We start from the raw sequence: 23,599 nt of genomic DNA on the forward strand, positions 1-23,599 counted from the left end.
TGGGCGGCCTTCCTTACGGTAGACAGAGCAATGCCTGCCTCTGCTAAGAAGGCTGCATCTTAGCCCCCAGAAGCTGTGAACACCAACTTCCGGGCAAAGGGTCTTTTATCTTTGCAGGTGAGAGTCATTGTTACAGTTTTAAAAGGAAAGGTTCCCCCAGGCTCATGTACGGGTCACTGGTTCCCCAGTGCAACACTGTTCAAGGTGGGTTTTGGAAGGTGATTACGCCACAGGCATGGAGCCATTGATGGATTATCCCACTGGTGGGTGGATACTGAGTGTGCTGCTGGGGAGGCCTGGTTGGAAGAAATGAGTCACTGGGGGCGTGCCTTGGAAGGGTGAATCCCTCTTCTGGCTCTCTCACTTCCTTCCCGCTACCTGGATGCCGGGAAGTGAGCAGCTTTCCATGCCCTTTTGCCTTGGAGCCGCTGACCATAGAACCAAAGCTCTGAAACTGTGGGCCCAAATCAAGCTCTTCTCCTTTACATTGTTTCTCTCGGTATTTGGTCACAGGGACAGAAAGCTAAGATGTCAGACAAGGCCCTTCAGGTAGGGAGGTTGTCCAGGATTATCTGGGTGGATCCACCATCATCACAGAGGATGTAAAAACAGGAACTTCTCCAGACATAGGCAGAGGGAGATGTGACTACGGAGGAAGGTGATGGAGAAACTCAGCATTGCTGGCTCTGGCGGAGGAGCCAGGAGGCATGGGCAGCCACTAGAAGCAGAGAAGGCCGGGAAATCTTCTTCCCGAAGTTCTCAGGGAAGGGGCAGCAGCCCTAGCTGCACCCTAGGTTATAGCTCAGTGAGATCCAGATTGCACTTCTGAGCTGCAGAACCGCAAGGTGACAAATCGGGGTGCCTGAGAGGACGAGTGTGCTGTGATCTGCTCCTGCAGACTATACATTCCAAACGATTGCTTGGAAAGTGTCTTAGTCCGTGCCCGGGCCTCTCCAGTACACGGGCCTGATCCCTTTTCCTCGCTCCCTGTGTCTGATTGGCCTCCGTGCCCAGCTGGTTGTACCCACAGAAACCAGACTGTGACAGTAGCTCCTCCCCACGGAGGACAGGCCACACACCAGCCAGCTGCCCCTACACCCTCAAACGCTTTCCCAGCCTCCATAACGGTTCTCGCCACGTAGGTAATAGGTCCTCTTTTCACAGAGGACACTGAGACTCGGAGAGATGAAAAGACCAGAATTCAAACTCCCTGTGCGTGCTGGCAGGTGCCCCTGGGGGAACCTCACCAACGTGGAGGAATCTAGGTTTTCTTTCCCACCCACAGCCATGGAGCCACAGCCACGGTCCCTCCAGGGCTGTGCCCACCACTTCTCACGATGTCCCCTCCCATCAGCCCTGGAATACATGTAGACTCTCCTCCACCATGTGGACAAACCTCCTCACAGGACAGACAAGGAACCTGGACCAGAGAAGTGAAGATGTCTTCCTGTGTCACACAGCTTGTATGAAGCACTCAACACTGAACCCCAGGTCCCAGTAAAGCACTCTTGGTGCCTTAAAGATATAATCACCCATTGCTCTCCTTTCCTCACTGGCTGCTATTACCGAGTGAAAACTACCACCTCTTAATCTGCTCTTCACATGGAAAGGAAACTTAATTATGCTTCTCCACAGCTCAAAATACTCAGTAGACATCCACTGCCTTCCAAATACAGAGCCACACTGTTAGGGATGAGGTCCCTGCACAACTCTGAGGTCTGTTTCAGGATCTCACACTGATACCCACTGTGTTTTAGGTTCCTTTGTGTGGCTCACTCCCTTCTGCCTCAGGGCCTTTGCATGTCCTGTCTAGAGTGCTCTTCCTCCTTTCTGTTCCTTGTCCTTCATCTGCCTTCAGCCTTTCCTTCCCCTGGGCGCAGTCCCTCTGAAATGCTCTTGGTATTTGGCCCCATTCGTTCCATCAGTCTGTACTCATGTGTGTCTTCTCTCCCTCAGGCCCTATGCCCTGTGAGACTGTGCACATTTGTGTTCCCAGTGCTGACAACAATAAAAACAGGGTTAGGGCAGGGAATGAGAGCGAAAGTCAGCAATTAGTTGCTGGCGTATCGGGGCCCCAGCTGGGAGTGGATCCTGTCATTTCCATTTACCTGTCCCACAGAGGAAGAGCAAAAAGGCACCAAGTGGCTCAGCCCCTGTGAGAAGCGCCGGATGTCCTGCCCTGTGGGCTGCTCGCTTGTTGTTGCTGCTGTTAATGGTTTTGTTTGGGAGAAAGAATTAAAGTGTTGCTTAGAAAATGCCATCTGCAGCAGACTTAAGATGAGAAAAAAAAAAAAAACCCCAAAGCTGTCAAGTGAATAAATGTATTTTATTTAAGAACACAAATTGAGCTCCTGACAACTTCTTGGAAAACAGGCTCTCCCATTCCAGCCCGCCCATTCTTACTGTAACATTTTTAGGCACAGGCCTGCATGATTAAGCATGGAGAATTATTTTATTTATCAAGGTTTTTGGACACAGGACAGGCCATATGCGACACTCTATGTATAGCATACCAGACAGACGTGGCTGCTTCCAAAACCACCCTTCCTGCTTCTCACTTACTTTTTATGAGGGCATCTCATCCAAGAGTGTCTCAAACGCTCCTGCTGATGAGCCTTTTGTTACTTGGACATTGTGTGCCATCAGAGGAAAGTTAGAGAGCTCTGTCTCACTGAGAACGGCTGCCAGCCTTGGGCTGCTGAATTGTGGGTTTGAATCTGTGCACTGTCTCATTTGGAGTTTATCTGTCATTTTTCTTTCAGAACCCGGGAGAAAGATAGCATCTTACTTCCAAATTTATACTAAATTAATGCTGTTCTTTTACTTTTTAACAATACCAGAAATATATGTGCTTTTAAAAGCTTCAGCCATGAAACACATTCCATATCTTGTACCCGTAACTTGAAGATAAAATAATATCTTGGACCACTGCCACGAAGCAAAGTCCTGGTTACAGGGTGCATCCTATCTCCACTGCCACCACACTGCCCAGCCCATTAGAGCATTTTTGAGACTGACCTGTGAGCATGCCTACTTATTTAGCTCTACACTGAAATTCACACTTGCTTATTGCTGAACTTCTAAGAGAAGGAAGAGAAAACGTTACATAATCACGTACAGATGAACGCTGGCACACTGCTCCAGACATTTTTGTGTATGTGTATATCACTTTTTCAGCATGTGTCATAGAAAGTTTTCTAACTGTATGTTTTTGGCCATCATGAGTGCTGATGGCACATGTCTGCACAGGGAGAACGAACCGCACAGATGTAACCAGTCTCCCTGAAAAATACTTTCATGCGCCCAGTGCCCCATTTTTCAGCATTCCAGGGACGGAGTGCATCAGTTGCTAATGGGGGGAGCATCTGGGGCCAGAATTCCAGCTAAGTCCACAGTCACACAGAACGTGCTTTGGTCTTTCTGTGATGGAGCAGGGACATTCTGAGTGACTTTTTATGCAGATGGAAAGACTTTCCTTCAGGAGAGTCACACCGCACAAAGCTGTAAAAAGTAAACACAAACCAGAACGCTGGCCCTGGTGCCTCTGGGGTCAAGGGGGGGAACCCCAACCCGGTTTCCTCAGTCCCACCAGAAATGACCTTTAGTCACAGAAAGAAATGGTTGACATAATTGTTTGTGTATGAAGTTAAACATTTTGCATGGGACTTGAGGCCAAGTACTCAAATTCTGGGTTTTTAAAATTATATTTGAGAAAATCATCCCCTTCCATCACCTTTGTGCCTTAGGTAAGTGGCATATGGAGACTGTGATGAAAATCGGAAGTTTACTTTCAAGGAAAACAGGCCCTCGGTTGCAAGTGCCTAGGTTACTCTTTCCAAGACTGGCTTTGAGATTCCTTTGTGCTGAAGTCTCATCTGAGACCAGGCACACACTTTTGTCACACTAAATGCCAAGCCGTGCCAAGGACACGCATGGTTTTCCTGGGCTGTAGGGACTTGGGGGTTGTTGGGGCTTGGGTACCAGGTGAAGGAGAATTCCCATGGGCTGCGTGGAGCTCCTGCACCCAAGCACACATATACTCACACTTACACTTCACATGTTTTAGATCAATTTATAAAATTACCATTTGGCAATTGCATGAAACATACATCAAAATGAATCTCTTTGAACTCATGATTGCTACTGAACACATTCTAGAACCACTGGTTTTAATTTTTAAAAAGCAACATCTTGTCTCGGAATGTGAATTTCAACACTGAAGTATTTCAGATGGTTTGTAGATGTTTTATCCAAGCTGATTTCACAGCCTGAGTAAGTGCATGTGTTCCACAAACTGTAAGGATTAAATAAGGCTAAAGTAGACGAGAGGGGTTAAATGTCTAATAGTTTGCTAAAATACTTTCAGTCTTTTTGCAGTAAAATTTTATTTAAAAGCAAATATTTCTAATAAAATCTCAGATCCAGAGTTAAATTTCTCCCAAAACAGCCAATTACATAAAGAAAATTTCTCTCAGGTCCATCTAAGGTCATGGTTGGTCGTCCCAAGATGGCGCAGTCATCACTTCCTGCTGCCTGGGGCACGTGGAGCTGGAAAGATGGAGGCAGGGGATGGGGCAGGGAGAGACTGTTTCTCCCCCTCCAGGAACAGCCACCATCCCTTCAACATGGGGGGATCCTCGGGTCCTCCAGGCCTGTCCTCTCACATAGTGCTTCTCGCAGTTCTTGTTCTCTGATGCTCCCCCTCAGGAAGTGGACAGGGCCTGGGAAAAGGGTCGGTCCAGTCCTCCACAATCCCTAGGAGCCCACTACAATCCTTCGGCTGATCGCCCCGGGCATGGTGTAGATGAAGAGGACCAGGAAGATGATGAGGATGATGAGGATGAAGCCGATGATGATGTACTTCTTGTAATTCCTCCAGATGAGGTGGTACAGGCATTTGAAGGGATTCACAAACCAAGAGAAGGAAGTGTCCGGGCGGCTGGGAGGGAAGGCAGGGAAAAATCAGCAGGCAGGCAGGTTGTCAGCACAAGCCCTGGGGAAATGTTTCTGATCCCCACTTTCTGGGGCAGAAGAAGACTGTGTGGCCCGAAGCAGGACCAACCTAATCCACTGGTGATGATGATTCCTGCTTCCCCTAAAAGGATGGTCTGGGGCAGAATCCGAATCCAGTCAGAACCCAGGGAGAGGTCCTGTCACCCTCCTGCTGAGCCTGCATGAGCAGCTCAAGCCCCTGCTCTTCCCTGGAGCCATCCCATCACCTCAGTCCATATGGAGCCTCTCTCAGCTGCCCCTTGGGCCGTGCTCTTTCTGAGCCTACACTCTGGTAACTGCTTTGCATTATTTCTCCCTGAAGAAGTCAAATGCTCCTGGAAGGCCTGGCTTACATCCTACATTCCTTCTGTGTTCGCCAAAGTGTTCTACTAGGTGCTTAATAGCTAATTTTGAGCTAGTGAATCCCAAAGAAACACATAACCCTCCCTCCCATGGGCACTGCCTGCCCTCTCTCCATATCCCCAGCCTCAGTCCACTCACTTGGGCTTGGCCAAGGGCTCGGGCTCCTTCCGAGCTTTCCCCACAGGACTTTTCTCAGCTTCTTCTGCTGTAACGAGGTGGAATTCTGCTTCTACCTTGCCCTGCAGAAAGACAGAAGCTTCAGTTCCAGGCCGCAGAGTCACCCCGGAGCAGGGCCAGCTTTCTGGGAGGAGGACTGTCATAGTGAAGAATGGCAGAGCACACTTTGACAAGTCATATGTTTTATTCTGAGAAAAACAGTTGTCTTTCTGATACTGGGAGAGGACCCTTTATGATGGATGCTACTGGGGTCCCTTGCGTACCAGGACACACACATGTATGGATTCGCTAGTGCTAATTTAATATGAAGAAATGGTATTAATGAGGGGACTTACAGTCCTCAGAAAGGGGGCTGTTGATTATGTGGTGGCCCTTCTGTGTCTGCTACCATCTTGTCCATCAATTCTCAAGAGGAACTTGGTGGTATGGCCTATCTGTACCACACGGCCACTTTCATTCTTTCTGCTGTCCCCCTCGTCTGCTTTAGAAGCACCTTCCCTTCTAGCCTCCTGCCCTCCTCTTAGAAAGCTGTGAGCAGGGTGCTCCGCTAGAACACAAAGCAAAGTCGGTGCGATGAGACAGGAGGCCTGAGGAGGTCAAGCTGTTCTGTCTCGTTTGTTCACTCATTCCCTCCTTTTGGGGGCCCCCGAATACCAAGTGCTCTTCTAGGACTGAGAACTAACAGTGATCAAGAAGAACAGACTCTTGGGCTGGGGATTTAGCTCAGCAGGCATAAGTGCCTGCCTGGCAAGCACAAGGTCATGAGTTTGATCCCCGGTACCAATAAAACAAGAATAGACTCCTGAGCTCCTGGAGGCCTGCTCTTGGTGGAGGACGACCTGTCCTCTCATGGCTTTTTTGCTTTTGAGCATTGAGATGGAAGCTGGTAAGGGAGAGGCAGAGCTGGAGGACTGGCATATCAGAGAAGCGTTTTAACACATCCTCACTGCTGAAGCGCCTCCCTGAGTGAGGCATTGGTTAGGCGCGATGGACTTCTGAGGCAAGGCTGATTTATCACCCTGGAAAACAGTCTAAGGGCCAACTCAGCCACAGGCCTTGTCTTAACTACCCATTCACCTTAAAAGTCAAGGGCTTCTCAACAAGCAGATCTGGCTACTGGCAGTGAGGACAAGGTAATGAAATGTGGTCTCATGAGGGGGAAATGAGAAAGAGGCAGAATGAAGGGCAGGAGGAGAGCGTGCACAGCCACAAGCGAGTAAAGAAGTGTAAAGGCTTCTGCTCCAAGGGAAGCCAGGAGTTCAAAACTAGGAGTCTCAATCACGCTTTGGATTAAAAACCAGACCAGCTCAAAACAGCAGTATCTGCCCTGTATTCCTTAAATACATGTATGCATGTACTCTCTTGTTATTGAGAAATCATGGCACACAGACAATGACTTAGATGGAGAAGCTCCAGAAAATATTTAGAAACCACAAAAGAGAAGAAAGATCAAACATCTGTTGATTGTGATCGTGCCTACACATAGCTGTCAGCATGGAGTGATAATAACAGGACTCTAGCAGTAATTGCAGTGCCCTAACTTATTGTTCAATTTGTCCCAGCTTGATTGTTCTGTTCATCTATCTAGCTTAATTTATCTGTCTACCTGTCATCTATCTATCTATCTATCTATCTATCTATCTATCTATCTATCTATCATCTGTCTATCATCTATCTATCTATCTACCTGCCATCTGTCATCTATCTCAGCAACAGATAAAGTGCTTTTTATCTGTGGAGCAATGAAGCCATAGAAGCCAAATAATTTTTCTAAAGTCATGCATGCAATTAGTCAGGTTTTCTTTCACTAGGACAAAATTCCTGGCAGACACAACTTACAGAAGGAAAGATTTATGTTAGCTCTAAGGTTGGCTGGCTTTAAGATAGAAATATGGCAAATGGCAGGGGAGAGGGATAAAGCTTACCTCATGGAGGCCAGGAAGCAGGAAGAAAGAGGAAAATCCAGAGAGGAAGGGACTGGGGCAAAATATATCTTCAACACCACACTCCCCATGACCTGTTTTATCCAGTCAGGTGCCATGTACTAACAAACCCATTCAACTAATGAACTCATCAATGGATTTATCCACCTAGTGCAATCAATCACTTCCCTGATAGTCCAGCCACCTCTCTAGGAAGCTCTTCATTCCAGTCAAGATGAATATCATCATAACTGTCACACCAATCAACTGAAATTTGAACCAAGGGCTATATGATTTTCTTCCATTATAGCAACCTGCCTGCCAACTTATCCATTTGTTACAGATAACTGGACAAGAAGCTTTACAAGGCTCTTCCCAGCTCTCACAGGAGAAGAGTCCATGACGTCTTAATAATCACCATCTGTTACGGCTTCCATCTAGAGGTCCCCCCAAAGCCTCTTGTGGTCATAGGTGGGGATTTCAGAGGTGGGTGGATCTAGAGTGTGTGACGCTCGGATCAAGATATGTGATTACTTAATGAGTCTACTGATTGTTTGGCATAGTTCTGGGTGTGGGCATTAGGAAGGCCTGCTCCGGGTGTGGGTGATACTTGCAGTGGGGACAGGTAGCTGCAGTGGGGACAGGTAGCTGGATAGACACAGGGGCAGAAAGAAGGCTGATGTGGTGGCTTGCTGCTTGCTATTTCACTGCTTTGCTGCCTTCCTGCCTTTGCCTGCCAAGAACTATTTCTTCTCTTTAACGCCACCCTGCCTTAGAGTCAGCTGACTATGAGATTGAAACCTCTACAAACTATGGGGCAAAATGGACTTTTCCACCTTTAGCTTTGAGTGTCAGGTGTTTTGTCTCTTGAGTGTCAGGTGTTCTGTCTTAGCAATGAGAACAGTAAGCAACGCATCATCTAAAGACACTTATCTTCTTGGGTCTTCTATCAAATGTCCAGGTACTCTTTAGAACTACCTACTTCTAACTTCTAAGACTTATGAAAGGCAGAGTTAAGGTGCTGGCCACTGGAAGAAATGCAAGAAACCACTCCAACACCATGACAGAAGGATTTTCATATTCAAAGAAGACTTTTGTTCACAAGCCTTTCAGAGAAGCTCCACCAGGGAGTATTTTGTACCCTGAAAGCTTCATTGAGTTGCTCACATTTTAAGGAGAGTCAGATAAAGAGGAGGTAACAAGTTGCTGGGGTGAAGAATGCTGGGAAGAGGGGATAGAAGTCAACGGACAGTGCATTAGATCTACAGTAAAGGGATCATGCTAGTCCCTTTGCTCTCTGCTGTTAATAACAAGTTGAGCCCCAAAGCTCATCCCTTGCATGGTGCTTCCTACACACATTATTCCATTTAAACCATGTGACAACTGGAAACACTGATAGCATTTTGCAGTTTCCATTTTGTAGTCAAGAAACCAAGGCTTGGCAATATCTGCTAACTTGCATTACTGAACTAGGATTCGCACAGAGGTTCTCTGATATTGTCTTATTCTTCCACTGCTTCATGTGTCCAAGAGGCCTCTTGTTGAGGAAAGAAAGAAGTAGATTGCTTATTTAGAAATTAATGATTGTGGTTTTTTCTGCAATGTTCAGGAAGAAACCCATAGTCCTTGTCACTGCCGAAGTCAGTGTGTGCATTTGACCCACTGTGTACTGGCCTTGACAGTTTACAGGGTGTTACAACACAGCATAGTACAGGTGACAGCTGAGTGTAGTGGATGTGGTGCACACAGAGCTTCCCTGAAGCCAGATTCTACCAGCTGCCATGCCTGGGCCGAGTCACCTGCCTTCACTAACCTCACTGTCCTGGGGGTATTAACAGTATGCACCATAGTAAGACTGACCTGAAATACAGATGCAGTGCTAATGAAATACCTGTTAATTAGAAAGATTTTTTAAATGTTAGTTGTTATCTTCAACACTATTGTTTTCAAAAGAAGCATATAGTTTAATCAAAACATCTCTCTGCCCAGACTACAGCCTTAATCCTTACAGAAAAAATAAATAAGAAAATGAAGGCAGAGAATATTAAATTGATTTTCCCTCCACAGAGGAGTCACTTGTTATTACCCTGAAGGCCTTGTCCAGCCTCACTACTTTGCCTGAGTGGTTACAAAACATTTGCTAAGCATCAGGAAGGCAGCTGGGAAGGTGTTTCTGACACATTCTGATAAATGCCATCCTCGATGCATATCTCTTCATGCAGAGAGTTCTGCACCCAGTATTAGCTCAGCTCCAAGGAGAGAATTTAAGCTAATAATCCCCTCCAAATGTAATTTAAAATCAGAGCTAGAAAAAATAGACCAGTTCTGAGGCTTCTCACTAACCCAATGACATCGTGGGTGGAGGAAGTGATAGGGAAGGTTCTGTGGAAAGATGGTGGATTTGTCCTTCCATGTTTGTCATGTGTGAGCTTCCGACTACCTCGCCTGGGAAACTGGTACCTGGGAATGCTGAGAAGTGACTGCATGGAGAACGGACTTGCCTTCATCAGCAGTACCCACTGCTTATCAAAATACAACCATCACTGGTATCAAATGGGGCATCCTCATATATTAGTGGTGGAATGTATACTGACGACACACACAAAGGACATACACAAACATAATACACACATGTATGTGCATGAACATGCATACATATATATGTCTGAGTAGAAGTATAGTTATGTCCTGAATTCCATTTCTGGGTAGCTGAGTTACAGAAGTGATTTAAAAGTTAGCAACAAGCTTTATACACAAAGCCCAGTCATGCTTCTGGATGTTCGAATTGTGCTATTTGCCTTCATGCAAGGTCTTGGACTCATCTTGGATTTGTCTGCCCTAGACCTGGTATCAACTACTTCATCAAAGTTCCCAGGCTTCTTTAGCAGTTGCCGGGATTCAGAAAGTAGGTGCTAGGAGTTTTCTTTGCTACTGGGTGATTTTGCTTTCAGTCCTCTCAATGGGTAAAGCTAAACTACGTATACTTTAAATTCATTATTCCGTAATGATAAAAAAAAAAGCCCAGGAAAAATCTCATTTTGTAGTCATCGGACGCGATTTTTATACCAACTTCTTTTAAAATGTGACAAGAGACATAATTAAACATTTATACCATCTTTTGGGAGGTGGGGAGGGAGAAAAATTAATTTATTTCCAATGTACAAGGGAAAACTCTTTGTAAAGGGTACCAACTAATAAATGGAGAAAGAATGATAAAAGTTCATGATAGATATAGATGGGTAGACAGACGAAATGAAGGAACAAAACAGGAGAAACAGAAGTACGGAAGAATTAGGAAAAATCATTTTCCCAAACCAGTGAAATAGATTAGGATAACCAATGGTTCCTGGAACTACCGGCTGAACGGTGTCTGCAGAACAAGAATCCCTGGCAGTGCCAAAATATTAGCCAGCTAGCTATTTACTAAACGCAAAGGGGAGTGTGTCCCCTCACAAGGAAGAGACCTTATGCTCACCAAGCGACCAAGAGAACGAACACAGGACGACGAACAGTGAGACCACTGGACACTGTGCCTCCCGGCACAGTTCAGGATATCCGCCATATCCTGGCCAACAGTGTTCGACTGGAGCCTGACAGGGCTGTCTACATAGCTGCCAGCTCACAAGGAAGACAGGCAAGAGTAAATAAGATGGGCTACACCAACAGAAAACCACCAGATACGTCAGGCCTGGTCCCGTCAGTCTGTATCCTAGAAGAAAAAGTCAGACGATCACTTTGAAGTTGACCAGAGATAGAACAACCAAGGGCAGCACATGAATCAGGAATAATGTTTTATGAATTATGTAGTGAAAAAGAAGTAGCTAGGGAGGCAGCGGAGTATTCTGTCTCACAATAGAGAGGTGAGTATGGTGTGGACACTGATCCCACTGTGCAGTTGTTGCCAGCTCTCTTCTGCATGAAGACGGCACCGCTGCTATGAGATGCCAGTGCTCTTAGATGCTTACTGAAATACATAAGAATAAAGGGTCCAAATGTCTACACATACTCTGAAAAACTTCAGCAAAAACACACTGTACACCCATTTACCCATACACTCAAATGTAAAAAGCAAATAGAGCAGAACGCTAGTGCGTGCTGAGTTGTGGTAGCAAATCTGGCTAATCACCGTCCTCTGTTTTTCTTTGTGTACATAAAGTTTTGAATGAATAAATATTAAAGAAAAATAGTAACTAAACTCTAGCATTTCTATTGTGGGGCTATTATTAAAGGTTAACAACACAGACACTACCAGGTAGGGAAATTCTCATAATAACACTGAATGAAATGAAGAAAGAAGAATCTATTTTAAGGGTTGAGTGAGGACCACTGTGTAGAGGTGACCCTGGGCTGCTTCTCACTAGGAGCTGTGAGACCTAAATGTCTGTGTAACACTGCTTGGATGCTGATAAGCAGCCTTAAAATAAACCTGGCGCCAGCAGTAACTGTAGACAAACCCTTCTCTCCTGCCAGTGACAAGGGTCGGGAAATAGTGACTATCTAAAGGCTTTAAATTGTGGAAGGAGGATCGGAGAAGAGTTGGAATTAGCAAACCTGCCAGAAATGCACCTCAGAAGCACCCAGTCCAGCCTTTTCCACTTTGAGACCTAGAGACTGAATCTTGGGGACAGGAAGTGCCCCTGCCCCAGATGGCAAAGGTTTTCCATGATGGCATTCGCCTCTGGGTCTATGCACTCTGCTGTCATGTTAGGAGGCTGGACTTCAGCAGAGGCTCATCCAAGGCTCTGACCCGGGCAGTGGGTGGGGATGAGGACCTTGTTTCCTGTTTTCCTTTTGAACGTGTAAAGGTAAATACAAATAAAAGAGGAGGCTGAATTCTCGCAGTTGAAAATAGAAGCCAGGTATTCTCTCTTCTTTTTGGGGGGCATTTACTTCGGAGAGTTGTAATTACACAGACTTTTTCATCTCTCTGAAATGTGTTTACATTCTTTGAAAACTGGATAAGCTTTAGTATTTAACACCTAGGTCTTTGTCAAGGATTTAGGAATTGTCTCTTTGAGATATAAACATCAAGAACCTTATTAGGTATGGGGGTGCATGCTTATAGTCCTAGAATTCTACAAAACTGAGGCAGGAGGATTGCCAGCTAGAGCCCAGCCTGGGTAACTAGTGGTTTAGAGAGACCCTGTCTCAAAGCAAAAAAAAATTTTAAGAGGACCTAAAAGATTTTAAGATGTATTATGTACATGTACGCATCCTCCATGAGGAATGCCATCATGATGTGCTGCAAATAAGCACTAATAAAAATATATATATTTTAGAATGGGCCAGGAATGTAGCTCAGTGTAAAGGCCCTGGGTTCATTCCCCAGTAACACACACACACACACACACACACACACACACACACACACACTCAGCCTTAGTGTCAACACACCTTGGGTGGCTGTCCTGTGCCAGTTGTAAAACTACCTCCCTTCACAAAGCTTTGCGGATTTGTCTTTCCTGTCTTGCTGTCTTGCTGTCCCCCACATGACAGCAAGTCTTGGGGATAAGGCCACATTTGTCTTTTGTACTAGCCCATTAGCTAGCACAGTTGGCAGCGCCAATCACCAGATGAATGCAGACTGAAATAAGTCTGAGAAACACTGTGCTCAAGTCTTCTTCCTTGACAGTGAGTTATCATCTATCCTGAAACGAGTATGCACTGGGTGACAATTGCTTGGCGATGTAAAAGGATGAGGTGTCTTTCTCTATTTGCAATTTCTTAGGCTGCTTGTGATGCACATTGCATTCTGGCTCATAGTCACTTACAAATAAAACCTTCCCTCCTCTACTACCTTTGTGGAGAGGTTTCCTGTGTTGGAGAAGATTGCTAATAACAGGACCAGCTTGGATGTCCCTGGTGTTTCCCTGGCCCTCTGCTAGAGAGGAAAGTATTACACAGTGGGTAAGACCTAGGAATGTGAGAGCAGGCTGCTTGGGTTTGAATTCTGCCTTCTTTTGAATAGCTGTGAGACAAGTTATTCAACTTCTCTGTCCCTTATGTTCCTCATGTATAAAATGGATATTGACTGTGTGTGTGTGTGTTGTGGCTGTGTGTATTTATACACATCACATAGGGGTTTAATGGATAAATGAGTTAATATGCGCTACTAAGTGCTTATCAACAAAGTCCACCTAGATGAGAACAAACAGGTCATGGGGAGCTTGCTATTGAATGGGAGTCAGCTCCAGCACTCCTGTTTGGCTGAGACTCAAAGTCTTGCGGTAGGGGAAAGGGTGTCTTTTACCAAGGAAAGAGAAGAGACTGGTTCATCTTAACTGGTGGCTGTTGCTTAGGAACTGGAAGCGGCCAACTGTGTGATTGGTCAGGAAGTGTATGGGAAGCAGGGATGGGGCTGATGGCAGCAGAGGCTGTGGGTTGGTCCCTGGGACCATTGCAGGTCATCTGACCTTAGCTGTTTGGAGACTGCGTCCGCTGTCAGTTTGCAGCAGGGCTGTAGGTTATGGCCACACCAGAGCACTGGCTTCTCTGCACACTGAGGGCTGCTGGCTGCTTCTCTGGTCCTCCACATGACAGCAAGCCTTGGGGATAGGGCCATATCCTCCGCACCTCTCTCTCTCCCTGGCCCACCTCTACCACAGCCCTGCAGCCGAGGCGTCCTGTAACCACTGATCAAGTGAACAGCTGACGGGGCAAGACAGTAACTTATATTCAGAAGAGGAAACTTCACATGAAGAGAAGCAAACAGCTTTTCATGATAGCTCCTAGACCTGGTGAGCAAAGAGTCTGTAAGACAGGCCGTGAAAATCTGCCATCCTGGTCAGGCCATCAGGAGAGTCACTCATAAAGTGGTCGGAAGCATTTTGTCAGTGGCTCTGTTCTTCACCTTTTCTCACATTTACCGAAAGTTTAGCCCGTCTTAGTTATTTTTTTTTCATTGGTGATGCCCAACATGAAGGAAGGCAGTGTTTATTTTTTATAGTTTTGGAGATTTTAATCTATATTTAGCTGTCTCCCGGGCAGGGTGGTGCGGCGGGGTAGCCATTCATGGCCACCACAACAGCAAGTGTGAGGAGAGCAAAAGGGAGAAAACACACCTTGCTTCCCCCTTACACTGCATGCCGGCTCCACCCCTGGGCGGTGTAGCACTCACACCACCGTCCCAGTGTTAAACAATAACCCAGTCACAAATGCAGATTTAGCCACATCTATAATTACAGAAGGCTTGGGGGGCCACCTGGACACAAACCACAGCAGCCCCCACAGATTGGATCGGGTGTTGCTATGGGCTAGATGTTGACATATTTCAGGTTGGAGGAGACCCTGGTCTGGGGCCGGGGAAGGAGGTAGGAGTAGGGAGTGGTGAAAGTGCTGATTACCAGGCAAGGGCCTGAGCTGAATTCTGACTCTGAACACACCGCGTTCCGTAGATTCTGTATCATATGCATGACACAAGAGTGCCACAGGGGTACACTTTCGCTTTCCTATTTTTACAAGTGAAATAGCCAAGGGGCCATCAGCCGTCACTCCATTCCCCTTCTCCCAGCCTCTGGCAGCCACTGGCGTGTTTTGTAAGGACTGCCTCCCACCTGGACACTTCATCTGAAAGGAACTGAGCACTATGCGGTCTATCGTGACTGGCTTCTTTCATCTGGCTCCATCTCTTTCCTCTTCATAGCCGAATGATGTTTCACTGTGTGGACAGGCCACTATTTATCCACTCATCTCTGATGGACATGGGGTACATCTACTTTTAGGTATTGTGAACAGTGCTGCTGTGGACATTCCCCACATTGCTTTATTAAAGGTCACTGGGAATCTCTATGCAGTTAAATACAACGAGCATGTTTCAGTCACTTGTATAACCAGCCAGGAGCCCTTGTCACCATGACTCACCTGCCCTTCCCAAGAGTTGCCTCTCTGGCTTTCTGGTCCCAGCTCATCTTTATCATCATCTTGCTCCATCTTTGCTCTCCTCTCTCTCCTGCTCTGCCTGGACCCTCTCCTGCCCATTGTCTGCCCAGGTCCCTACCCAGGCTTCCCTTTGGGACTGAAATTAAACTCCGCAACCTCACTCACTGACTTGGTCTGAGGTGTGTGCTCCGTGGGAAATCCTCTTTCTCCTGTTTCTTCTTGACAGCTTGCTACTACCATTCTTCAGGTCTTGGCCACCTGCCTCACCACCATGTTCATGGAAGTCTTGTACTCGACACTTTTAATCCCACATTTGTTCCTCATTTGAAGCCCATGTTTGAAGTACTTTCTTCCTGGTGTGACTTGTGTGTGCCTTTGCACATGTGTGTCTATGTGTGGTTTTGACTTCAGCCTCTGAGCTTCATGGTCATGGAAGCCTTGTCTGTATTACATTTATTCCCAGGATCCACCATATAATAGCTGCTTAGTAAATATTTGTTGGATGAAGTGAAGAAATAAACAGAATCAAAAATGAAGAATCAGCTAAGGTCAAATGAAATAACAGAGGAGGTCTATACATAGTCGACCAACTCTAAGGCTCTAAATGTAACGGATGGCTGCTGTATAACTGTGCTGTATAATTACTGCTTATGTATTTGCAGAAACCAAAATCATGCCAAAAGTAAGGTCTTGGAAATCCTCATTTCCCAGCTTCACTGGACAGCTGGTGGCTGAGCAGCGGTGGCTGCCCTTCTGGGACTCCGCTCAGAGTGGACATTGCTCTTTTCACCTAGATAACACCTTTCAATGTTCTAAAAAACATCCTGCTTTGCTGTGCCTGACTGCTCAACTCAGCATCTTATTTCTCTCTGTCTCCAACCCTTGTCTGTGACGCATGCTCCCCACAACCCCTGTGAGGATCACAGCTGTCTGAGGGTATAGATGCCACGATTCCTTCATCTCTAAATCTCTCCACTCATCTAACAAATACTGTCTGAGATCCTGTTATGTGCTAAGTCCTGAAGCCCAGGCCTGCCCAGAGGCCGGTGTGTAGGGAGCCAGCCGATTAGGGGACCTTGAAGAATGAGCCAGGTGGGAGCTTTGGGCTCTTCACCAATCTTTTTAGTCAGAGAGGATTAAGTTGAGAATGGAAGAAAGAGAAAAACTCTCAGAAAACGTAATAAAAATGGACATCCTGGGGTCAGACCAGCAGCTGCCATTTACCTGGGAAGGTGCAGCTGGAACCCCTGCCTCACATGCGCCAGACCCAGCAGCAGAGAGAGCACCAGCACACAGCAAAGAGCCCACTGCGGGCCTCAGTGCCTGTGCTCAACCTCCCTGATCCCAGAGTCCTCCTCTCCAGAGCAGCAAAGAGGAAAAAGGAAGGAAAAAGAAACTTGATTCTCTGCGTCTGTGAAAGAAATTCCCACAAGGCACCTGGACAAGGTGACAGGGGGGCTCATCCTGTCAGTGCCCACTTGAAGCTTTAACAGCATGGATCAGTTTTAAACTGGGTCTCACATCTGAGGGTAAAAGAGCAGCTACCTGGAAACTGTACGACTCAGGACTGTCAGCATAATTTCAAGGAGTGCTGGAAAAATTAATGCCAGGAGCTAAGTATAGGCCAGAATGATTAACAAATAGCCTCCACACAGACAGCTATGAAATCACATGGGCTGAAATATGGAAGGCTTAATGCATTTATAAAGCTTTAAAAATCCATGCTCCTCCGTAGAACTTTGGCTTAAAGGGCTCTTAGTCACTTCAAAGCACTTTAACTTGGGTCCACAAAATGACTCACCGAAAGAGAACCGTGTCCTGACACCCCCTGGCCCACCTCCTTCAGCTGTCACTCACTGTGAGCTCTTTGCTTTTAGCAAAAGGCCACCAGCCACGCACGCGCTTTTGCTGGAATATAGAGATCTTGCTGTCTTCACTTGCATTTTCAAACTTGGAGAGATCACAGGCTTTGGCAGACTTGGCGGCTCGAGGGAAATTATTGAGGTTCATTTCCAGGGAGCCTGTGAAGGGAAACCCATGGGTCATGCAAAACATTTAAAAATCAGGGAAGTGCTTGGGAACCCTGTCCACACTCACCTGCTTACTCCCTGACATTCAGCTGCACGTCACCCGTGGGGTGTGCTGGGTGCTGGGAGCATAAGTGTAATCCGGGGTGTCTGATGACAGTGTGTCTGATTTCTCATTCATCACTGTCAAGCCTCAGCTTCAGCTACCATCACGGCGAAGCACCTTCTCTGCTCCCCAAGTGCAGCCCCTAGTCTGAAGGCTGTGCTTTGGCTTTCTCCTTCCTCAGCATTTAGCTCCCCGTAGGAGCCCTGCTCACCCTCTGCTGCCCCTCACACCCCCCATAGGGTCCACTGAACTCCTGGGAAGGGCCTGTCTTCCTGCCTTGGTGTCTGCTCTCCGGACAGGAGCAGAGCTCGGTGGGCTTCCTGCAGTGGATGTTCAGAGTGAGACAGTGCCGAGCTCCCTCTCTTGTTGGCCCGCTTCCTGTTTCCTGCTCCCACTCTCCTCTTTCCGTAGAAATAAACACATATTTTACAGAAACAAGGTCCCCTGTGCTCTTTGGCACTTAAATGTGTCTTTCACAACTTTCCAGCCACTGACTATTTCAATATTTTTAATGACCACAGGTTAGCACTTCCTGAGTGCTTGGTGTGAGAGAGGCCCTGTGTCCTGCTCTTTAATTGCACTGTCACATGTACAGATCCACCATCCCCATTTTACAAAGGAGGAAATGGGCACAGAGCTCAGTCAAAATTCTATTACTTCTTGGTGACACAGCAAAGATCACCTCAAGTTTCTTTGAGTCTAATACCGTATGCATGCACTAGGATTAATTTAGACAGTCCCATACTTAGGGCCTGTTTGGGCTGGTTCCAAAGTTTTCCCATCAGAATAGTCCTGAAGTTATTGCCCTTGTGACTGAATGACACTCAGCCCTCTAAAAGTGGGGACAGATCTTATCATTAATGTGTGCTTCAGGAAGCCACTGACTTACCCAGGAAGTCATCCGAGGACAGCCTTTCAAAATCCCAAACCTGGAGCACCAGCACCGCCGGCGTCTTGCACTCCGTCTTCTCCAAGGAGAAGATGTTCTCCCGCTTGGTGATGACCATCTGCTTCTCAGCTGGGAGGTACTGGAACGGAAACAGGAAGCGCCAGTTGAAGTTGCCCTCTCCGGTCAGCGAGTTGTAGTGGACGTCTGTCTCCTGCTTGTCATCTTCCAAACCCTTTAACCACCTGAGCAGAGATTTTTAAAAATTCAGACCCTCAGAGTACATTACAATCAGGCATCAGTATGATCAAAAGTGATTGAGCTAGTTCTAGCATGGTCACAGATCATAGTTTTAAATTCATTCTATGGTTAGATTTGGATGGAAGCTTACATTTCAATTTGGAGAGGGAGACTAGGGGTCAAAGGGGTCTGAATGGGGATAAGACCCATCCCAAGGCTCACGAAGTATTGCTCAGTGTCACTGAATAAGGTGAGTATTCCATATATGTGATATATACTAAATACTAGGAACATAAATATGACCGGGTTGGGCAGGTGTCTGCAAGTGTGTGAGCCAACTATAGCTCGGGCCATCAGGATGCTAAGTCCAGGAGACAGAAGGGGAGTGTAAGCAGAACCTCAGCCACTCTGCAAACTTCCTGAATATCAGGAATGGGCCCCCTCTGTGCCAGCTTACCCACTCCCTGGGCCTCTAGAGCTGGGCTTAGACTTGTGATGCTAGGCCTGGAACTCTCTCTTCTCTGGTTCTGGGTTCAAGAGCCCAGCAGGCCTGGATTGGTGAGGCAGGGAGGGTGGGGGCTGCCTTGGTCACCAAGGTTCCAATTCGGACTCTACCCCTGTTAGCGGTGCAACCACAGAAAAGCTCTTTAACTCTCTGTGTCTCCACTCCTCCTGTAAGCAGTTAGAGTGCCTGATTCATGGGGTTGCACAGAGGAATTACATAAGTAATGCCTACAAAGTGTTTCAAGCACTCCAAATTACCTACAGTGTTCTTTCATCTTAGAGTTAGTGGGTCTTTCTCTTCCATACCCAGAATAATGTAAGCTACATTTAACATATGTTTCCCCGGTACTTTATCATGGTAAATTAACAAATTCAGAAAATGAGTCATTTTATCCATGCTAACTGATAATCCAAATCACTTGCTTTTTGAAAGCAGACACAGCTCCTCCCCAGGGCAGAGTGAAGACCACCTTCTCTTCATAGAGCATGGTGCCTATAGACCCAATTATGTAGCTAATGAAACATGAGAGTGACAGATAAAATAGTGTGAGATATGAAAAGGGCCTAGGGCAGTGCCAGGGGCCATTTAACTTCTAGATGGGGTGGGGAGAATGATCACTGAGAAACACCAGCACAGAAGGATGGAACCCAGAGAGTGTTGCTAGAGGGCAGGCAAGAAAGCATTGCAAAACCTATTCACTGTGTCAAATGTTCCTAGCAAGGTCCTAAGCTGAAGACTTATTTAGGCAATAAAACCCAGACACTGGCAGCAGGAGGGCATGCTTCCATGAGACTGGCTCTGTGGGGTGCTGGGAAAGGAGCCGGATGGGAGCTGGGGAGCAGCGGAGGAGAAACCGAGGCAGTGGATACAAACATCTCTTTTCCTATATTCTAATGGGCCAGGGTTCTGGAAGCCTCAGCCTGAACTCCCCCAGAACCCTACATCTTGTGAGGTGTGGTAAGATATCTTTTCGTAAGGCAATCAGTCTTTCCTGACCTAGTGATCAGAAAGCAATTTCAGAGGATCTTAACTCTGCTTTTAAAACATTATTTGTTTTGGGCCACGCTGTCTCTGTGGATTCTTCTTTGTAATAACCTAACTCCTCCACTCTTCTCCTGAAAAATGAGAATTCTGCGAGAATGGATATGCTTGGATTGCCAAATGCATCACAGTCCTCATGCTTGGGAAATGCAAGGAGACATCACCATGAGGCCGGTACGAGTTCAGGACCTTGGAGATATGCTTTAGCTAAAACAGAGATTAAAATCACTGTTTCTTCTGACCTCTCTGACCCCTTCCCAGAGGCTAAAGGAAGCAGGGCCAACTTGTAAGACAGAGACATCAAATGTTTCACTTTGTGGATTAGGTTGGTATCTTTTTTTTTTTTTTTAATAGTAGCAGTCCCAAATGGGAATTTGCTAAATTTTAACTTTTACATTAGTTATATAATCTGCTAAAAAAGGTTAATCCTTTATTAATAGTATCATCACACTTTATTTTTTTTCAGTTTAAAGATAATCTTTAAAGATTAGAATGAGAGACAAGAAAGATGTTTAAGTGTCCCACATTTATTTAAGTGAAAGATGTTGATAGCATAAGATTTACTCACTAAAAATATTTTCACAAGATAACTCTCAGAAAAATGACAAAAAAAGACAAATATGTAACAAAGGGAAGATGGGGGGCTGGCATGGGTTGTGGGTGTAGCATCTTCCCCGGGGCATAGATTTGAGTGGAGATTAAAAATCCAGGGAAGGGAAGGGACACAAGGAGGGACCTGAAAATGACCTTACCCTTTAACATAAATGTCACTTGATTTTTGGCCTGTGAAGATGTTCTCGTCCTCTAAAATGACGTCTTCAGTGTTCCAGATGATTACCCTCAGCTCATACCTGGGGGGCAGGAGAGCAGCATTAGGACGGTGAGCTTGAAAATGGAGTCAGAAGGTGTTGCTTTTGGTTCTCCTCACATTGGTTGAGTTCATGAATATCAACACTCAAAATCTCGGTTGCATCAAAACCAAGTATCCCAGCAGAAATCTTAGACTCACCGAGGGCATGAATTACCCTGGGAGGATCTTCCTGTTACTCAGCATTTCTCAGAAGAGGAATTTCAAGCTCAGAAGCCCCCATTTGGACTGTCACCACTCCTGCTACTCACCTGCTGCTGTAACCAGCCAGGTGGAAGGGGAGGTTGGTCATCACGTGACCTCTCAGACACCAGATCAATTGATATAGTCCTCTAATCTCTATCGGAACACTGTACTTCAGGACAGGTGATGCCTGCCCACTTACCCTTTGGGCTTCCTCGGTGAAATGTCAACAGGAGGTCCTGGCTGAGGCATGTCCTTGGGGAACATGTCCACCCACATCTGAAGTCGGCCCTTATGGAGAAGAGGAGACGTCTTTTAGCTTTGGGAGAGGATAGGACGTGGGTAAATGACCACTCAGGATTTTAAAAGCTCTCTATACTAGAAAGGGGTCCTAGGTATAGCTTGGTACCTTTATATGTTAGTAGAATGTTTGGTAATAAAGACAGAAGTTACATTTTTATTAAAAATTAGTCAAAGCATAAGTGAAGAGTGGAGGAAGAGCATTATTGAGCAGTTATTGTGTGGTACATCCCAGGCGGTGTACTTGATTTGCATTAGCGGTAAATTCTCACCCCCTCCCCCATAGACACCACTGTTCCCACTTGGCAGAAGAGAGATCTTGCCTGCCATGGTTACCCAGACAAAATGTGACAGAGTCTGGATTCGACCCTTATCTGTTACCTCCAGAAGCTCTGCTCCTTCTACAAACTGCCAAGGAATAAAAAGATGGTGATACTGTCTGCTGGAAGAATCACACTTCGGTGCTTCTGTTATTTCTGTTAGTGGTCATCACCAGCCACGCACCCACCTTACACATAAAGAAACTACAGCTTGGAGGAGTCAAAGAAAGTATCTGAAGAGCTCAGCTGACCAGCCAAGAAAAGGGCTTCTCGCCCAGTGCCGTGAACTTCTGGCCATTGCAAGACTGAACAGGCACAGAGGGAGAAGGGGGCAGACCACACGCTCGTCTCTGTTGTCCAGGTTTAAGCACACGTCAGCTCAGACCAGGAGGTGAATGACTGACGGGGCTGTGACGGCCAAGGGAGACGTTATGAAAAAGACATAGATCCCCAGCAGAGTATAGAGGAAGGGCAGGACTAGGGTTAGAGGAGCTTTCAAAGCTAGAAAAAGTCAGTGGGGAGAGTTTTCAGAAGATAAGCAATGTAAGCAAAGGGTTGGCATTTGGGAAGAAAAAGCTGGCTCATGCAAAAGTGGGGTGGTTTATTCCCCAAAGGTGCATTAACATTTGTTCTTAACCAAAAGCCACGATCTGACAGGAAAAATGAAGGGTCCCAATAACCCAAAGACCCCAGATCTCCAGTAGAGACTGTGGAAATGGCTAGTAGTTCTCCAGTTCATAATGACTTAGTCTCTCGAGGGTCCCTTCACACTCCCCACTGCTAGGTCCACCCCGGCCTGCAGGAACAGCAGGGAAGGTGTCCTCACGTGCTTTGCCCAAGTTAAGTAAGTGAACCCAGAGCTGAGACAGGAGCCATCCTGGCGCTGTGGCCTGAGCACAGGCAGCCACGGGACTGCAGCGCCTGGATCAGATCCCAGTTCCTCAGCTTCCTGGCTGGCTGACTTTGAGCAAGTTGCTAAATTCTCTGAATCTCAATTTCCTAATCTTAAAAATGAATGTAAAACTCATTGAAAGGCTAGATTAAGGAACAGAGTAAGGTAACTTATGTGCCCCTGTAGCTCTAAGAAAATCATGGTATGTGTCTCTCTTGTCACATCATTAATTACTAGCAATCACCTTATTGACACGCAAAGAGGCCCCAGCTTGGCTCAACAATTCTGTGGTCAGCCTGAGGTAAGATGGTTTACACGAAGGCTTGAGTACTGCAAAGTCTCTTAACATAGTCTGTCTTCTTTCCCTTTGCATCTAAACTGAGTTATCTTTTTCACAGCTTCTTGCCAATTCTTCAACGTAAACTACTTTCTGCTGCTTCTCTGAGGAATCTCTCTGTCTCTGTCTCTCTCTCTCATTACAGATAAGATTTTGGATAAGGGCTTTGGCATATCATATAATTTTTAAAGTTTCTTAAATTTCAGAATTTATCAAAGAGTTTTATAATTCAAATCCAAAAGGAAAAAGTACAAAGTCCTTCACTGTCCCCAGGACAGAAAATGGCTAGCAGTTCCTCAGCTTCATCATGATTGATATTTTGGACCAGACGACATTTTGTCGCTATGAGTAGGAGACAGTACTGGGCATTATGGGATGTTTAATTTAGCAGCATTTCTGTCCTTTACCCACTAGATGCCAGTAGCTCCCCCACCCTTTTCTAACAACTAAAAATGTTTCCAGACATTGCTAAATATCTTTGAAGGAAAAGATCGAAATTGTCTTCAAATGAAAAATCATTACAGATGGGCACACAAGATTGATGTGTAAGGGCAAAGCCCCT

The 23,599-nt window shown here is 46.1% G+C and overlaps 1 protein-coding gene across 1 annotated transcript in view; it reads right to left on the bottom strand.

The window, feature by feature from the left end:
- Nucleotides 1-2,307: 2,307 nt before the first annotated feature.
- The window catches only part of Fer1l6 (fer-1 like family member 6), a 145,009-nt gene continuing 123,717 nt past the window's right edge, over nt 2,308-23,599 (bottom strand). The window contains exons 36-41 of the mRNA XM_003467358.3: nt 21,391-21,479; nt 20,890-20,988; nt 18,355-18,596; nt 17,190-17,353; nt 5,494-5,594; nt 2,308-4,939 (exon numbers count right to left, since the gene is read on the bottom strand). Coding sequence (XP_003467406.2) covers nt 4,756-4,939; nt 5,494-5,594; nt 17,190-17,353; nt 18,355-18,596; nt 20,890-20,988; nt 21,391-21,479 — 879 coding nt within the window. The 3' untranslated portion in view covers nt 2,308-4,755. The remainder of the gene's footprint in view (nt 4,940-5,493; nt 5,595-17,189; nt 17,354-18,354; nt 18,597-20,889; nt 20,989-21,390; nt 21,480-23,599) is intronic.

This window comes from Cavia porcellus, unplaced genomic scaffold (genome assembly GCF_034190915.1).
Source record: "Cavia porcellus strain 051 isolate PalLab524CR breed Dunkin Hartley unplaced genomic scaffold, mCavPor4.1 scaffold_19, whole genome shotgun sequence".
Classification (NCBI taxonomy): Eukaryota; Metazoa; Chordata; class Mammalia; order Rodentia; family Caviidae; genus Cavia; species Cavia porcellus.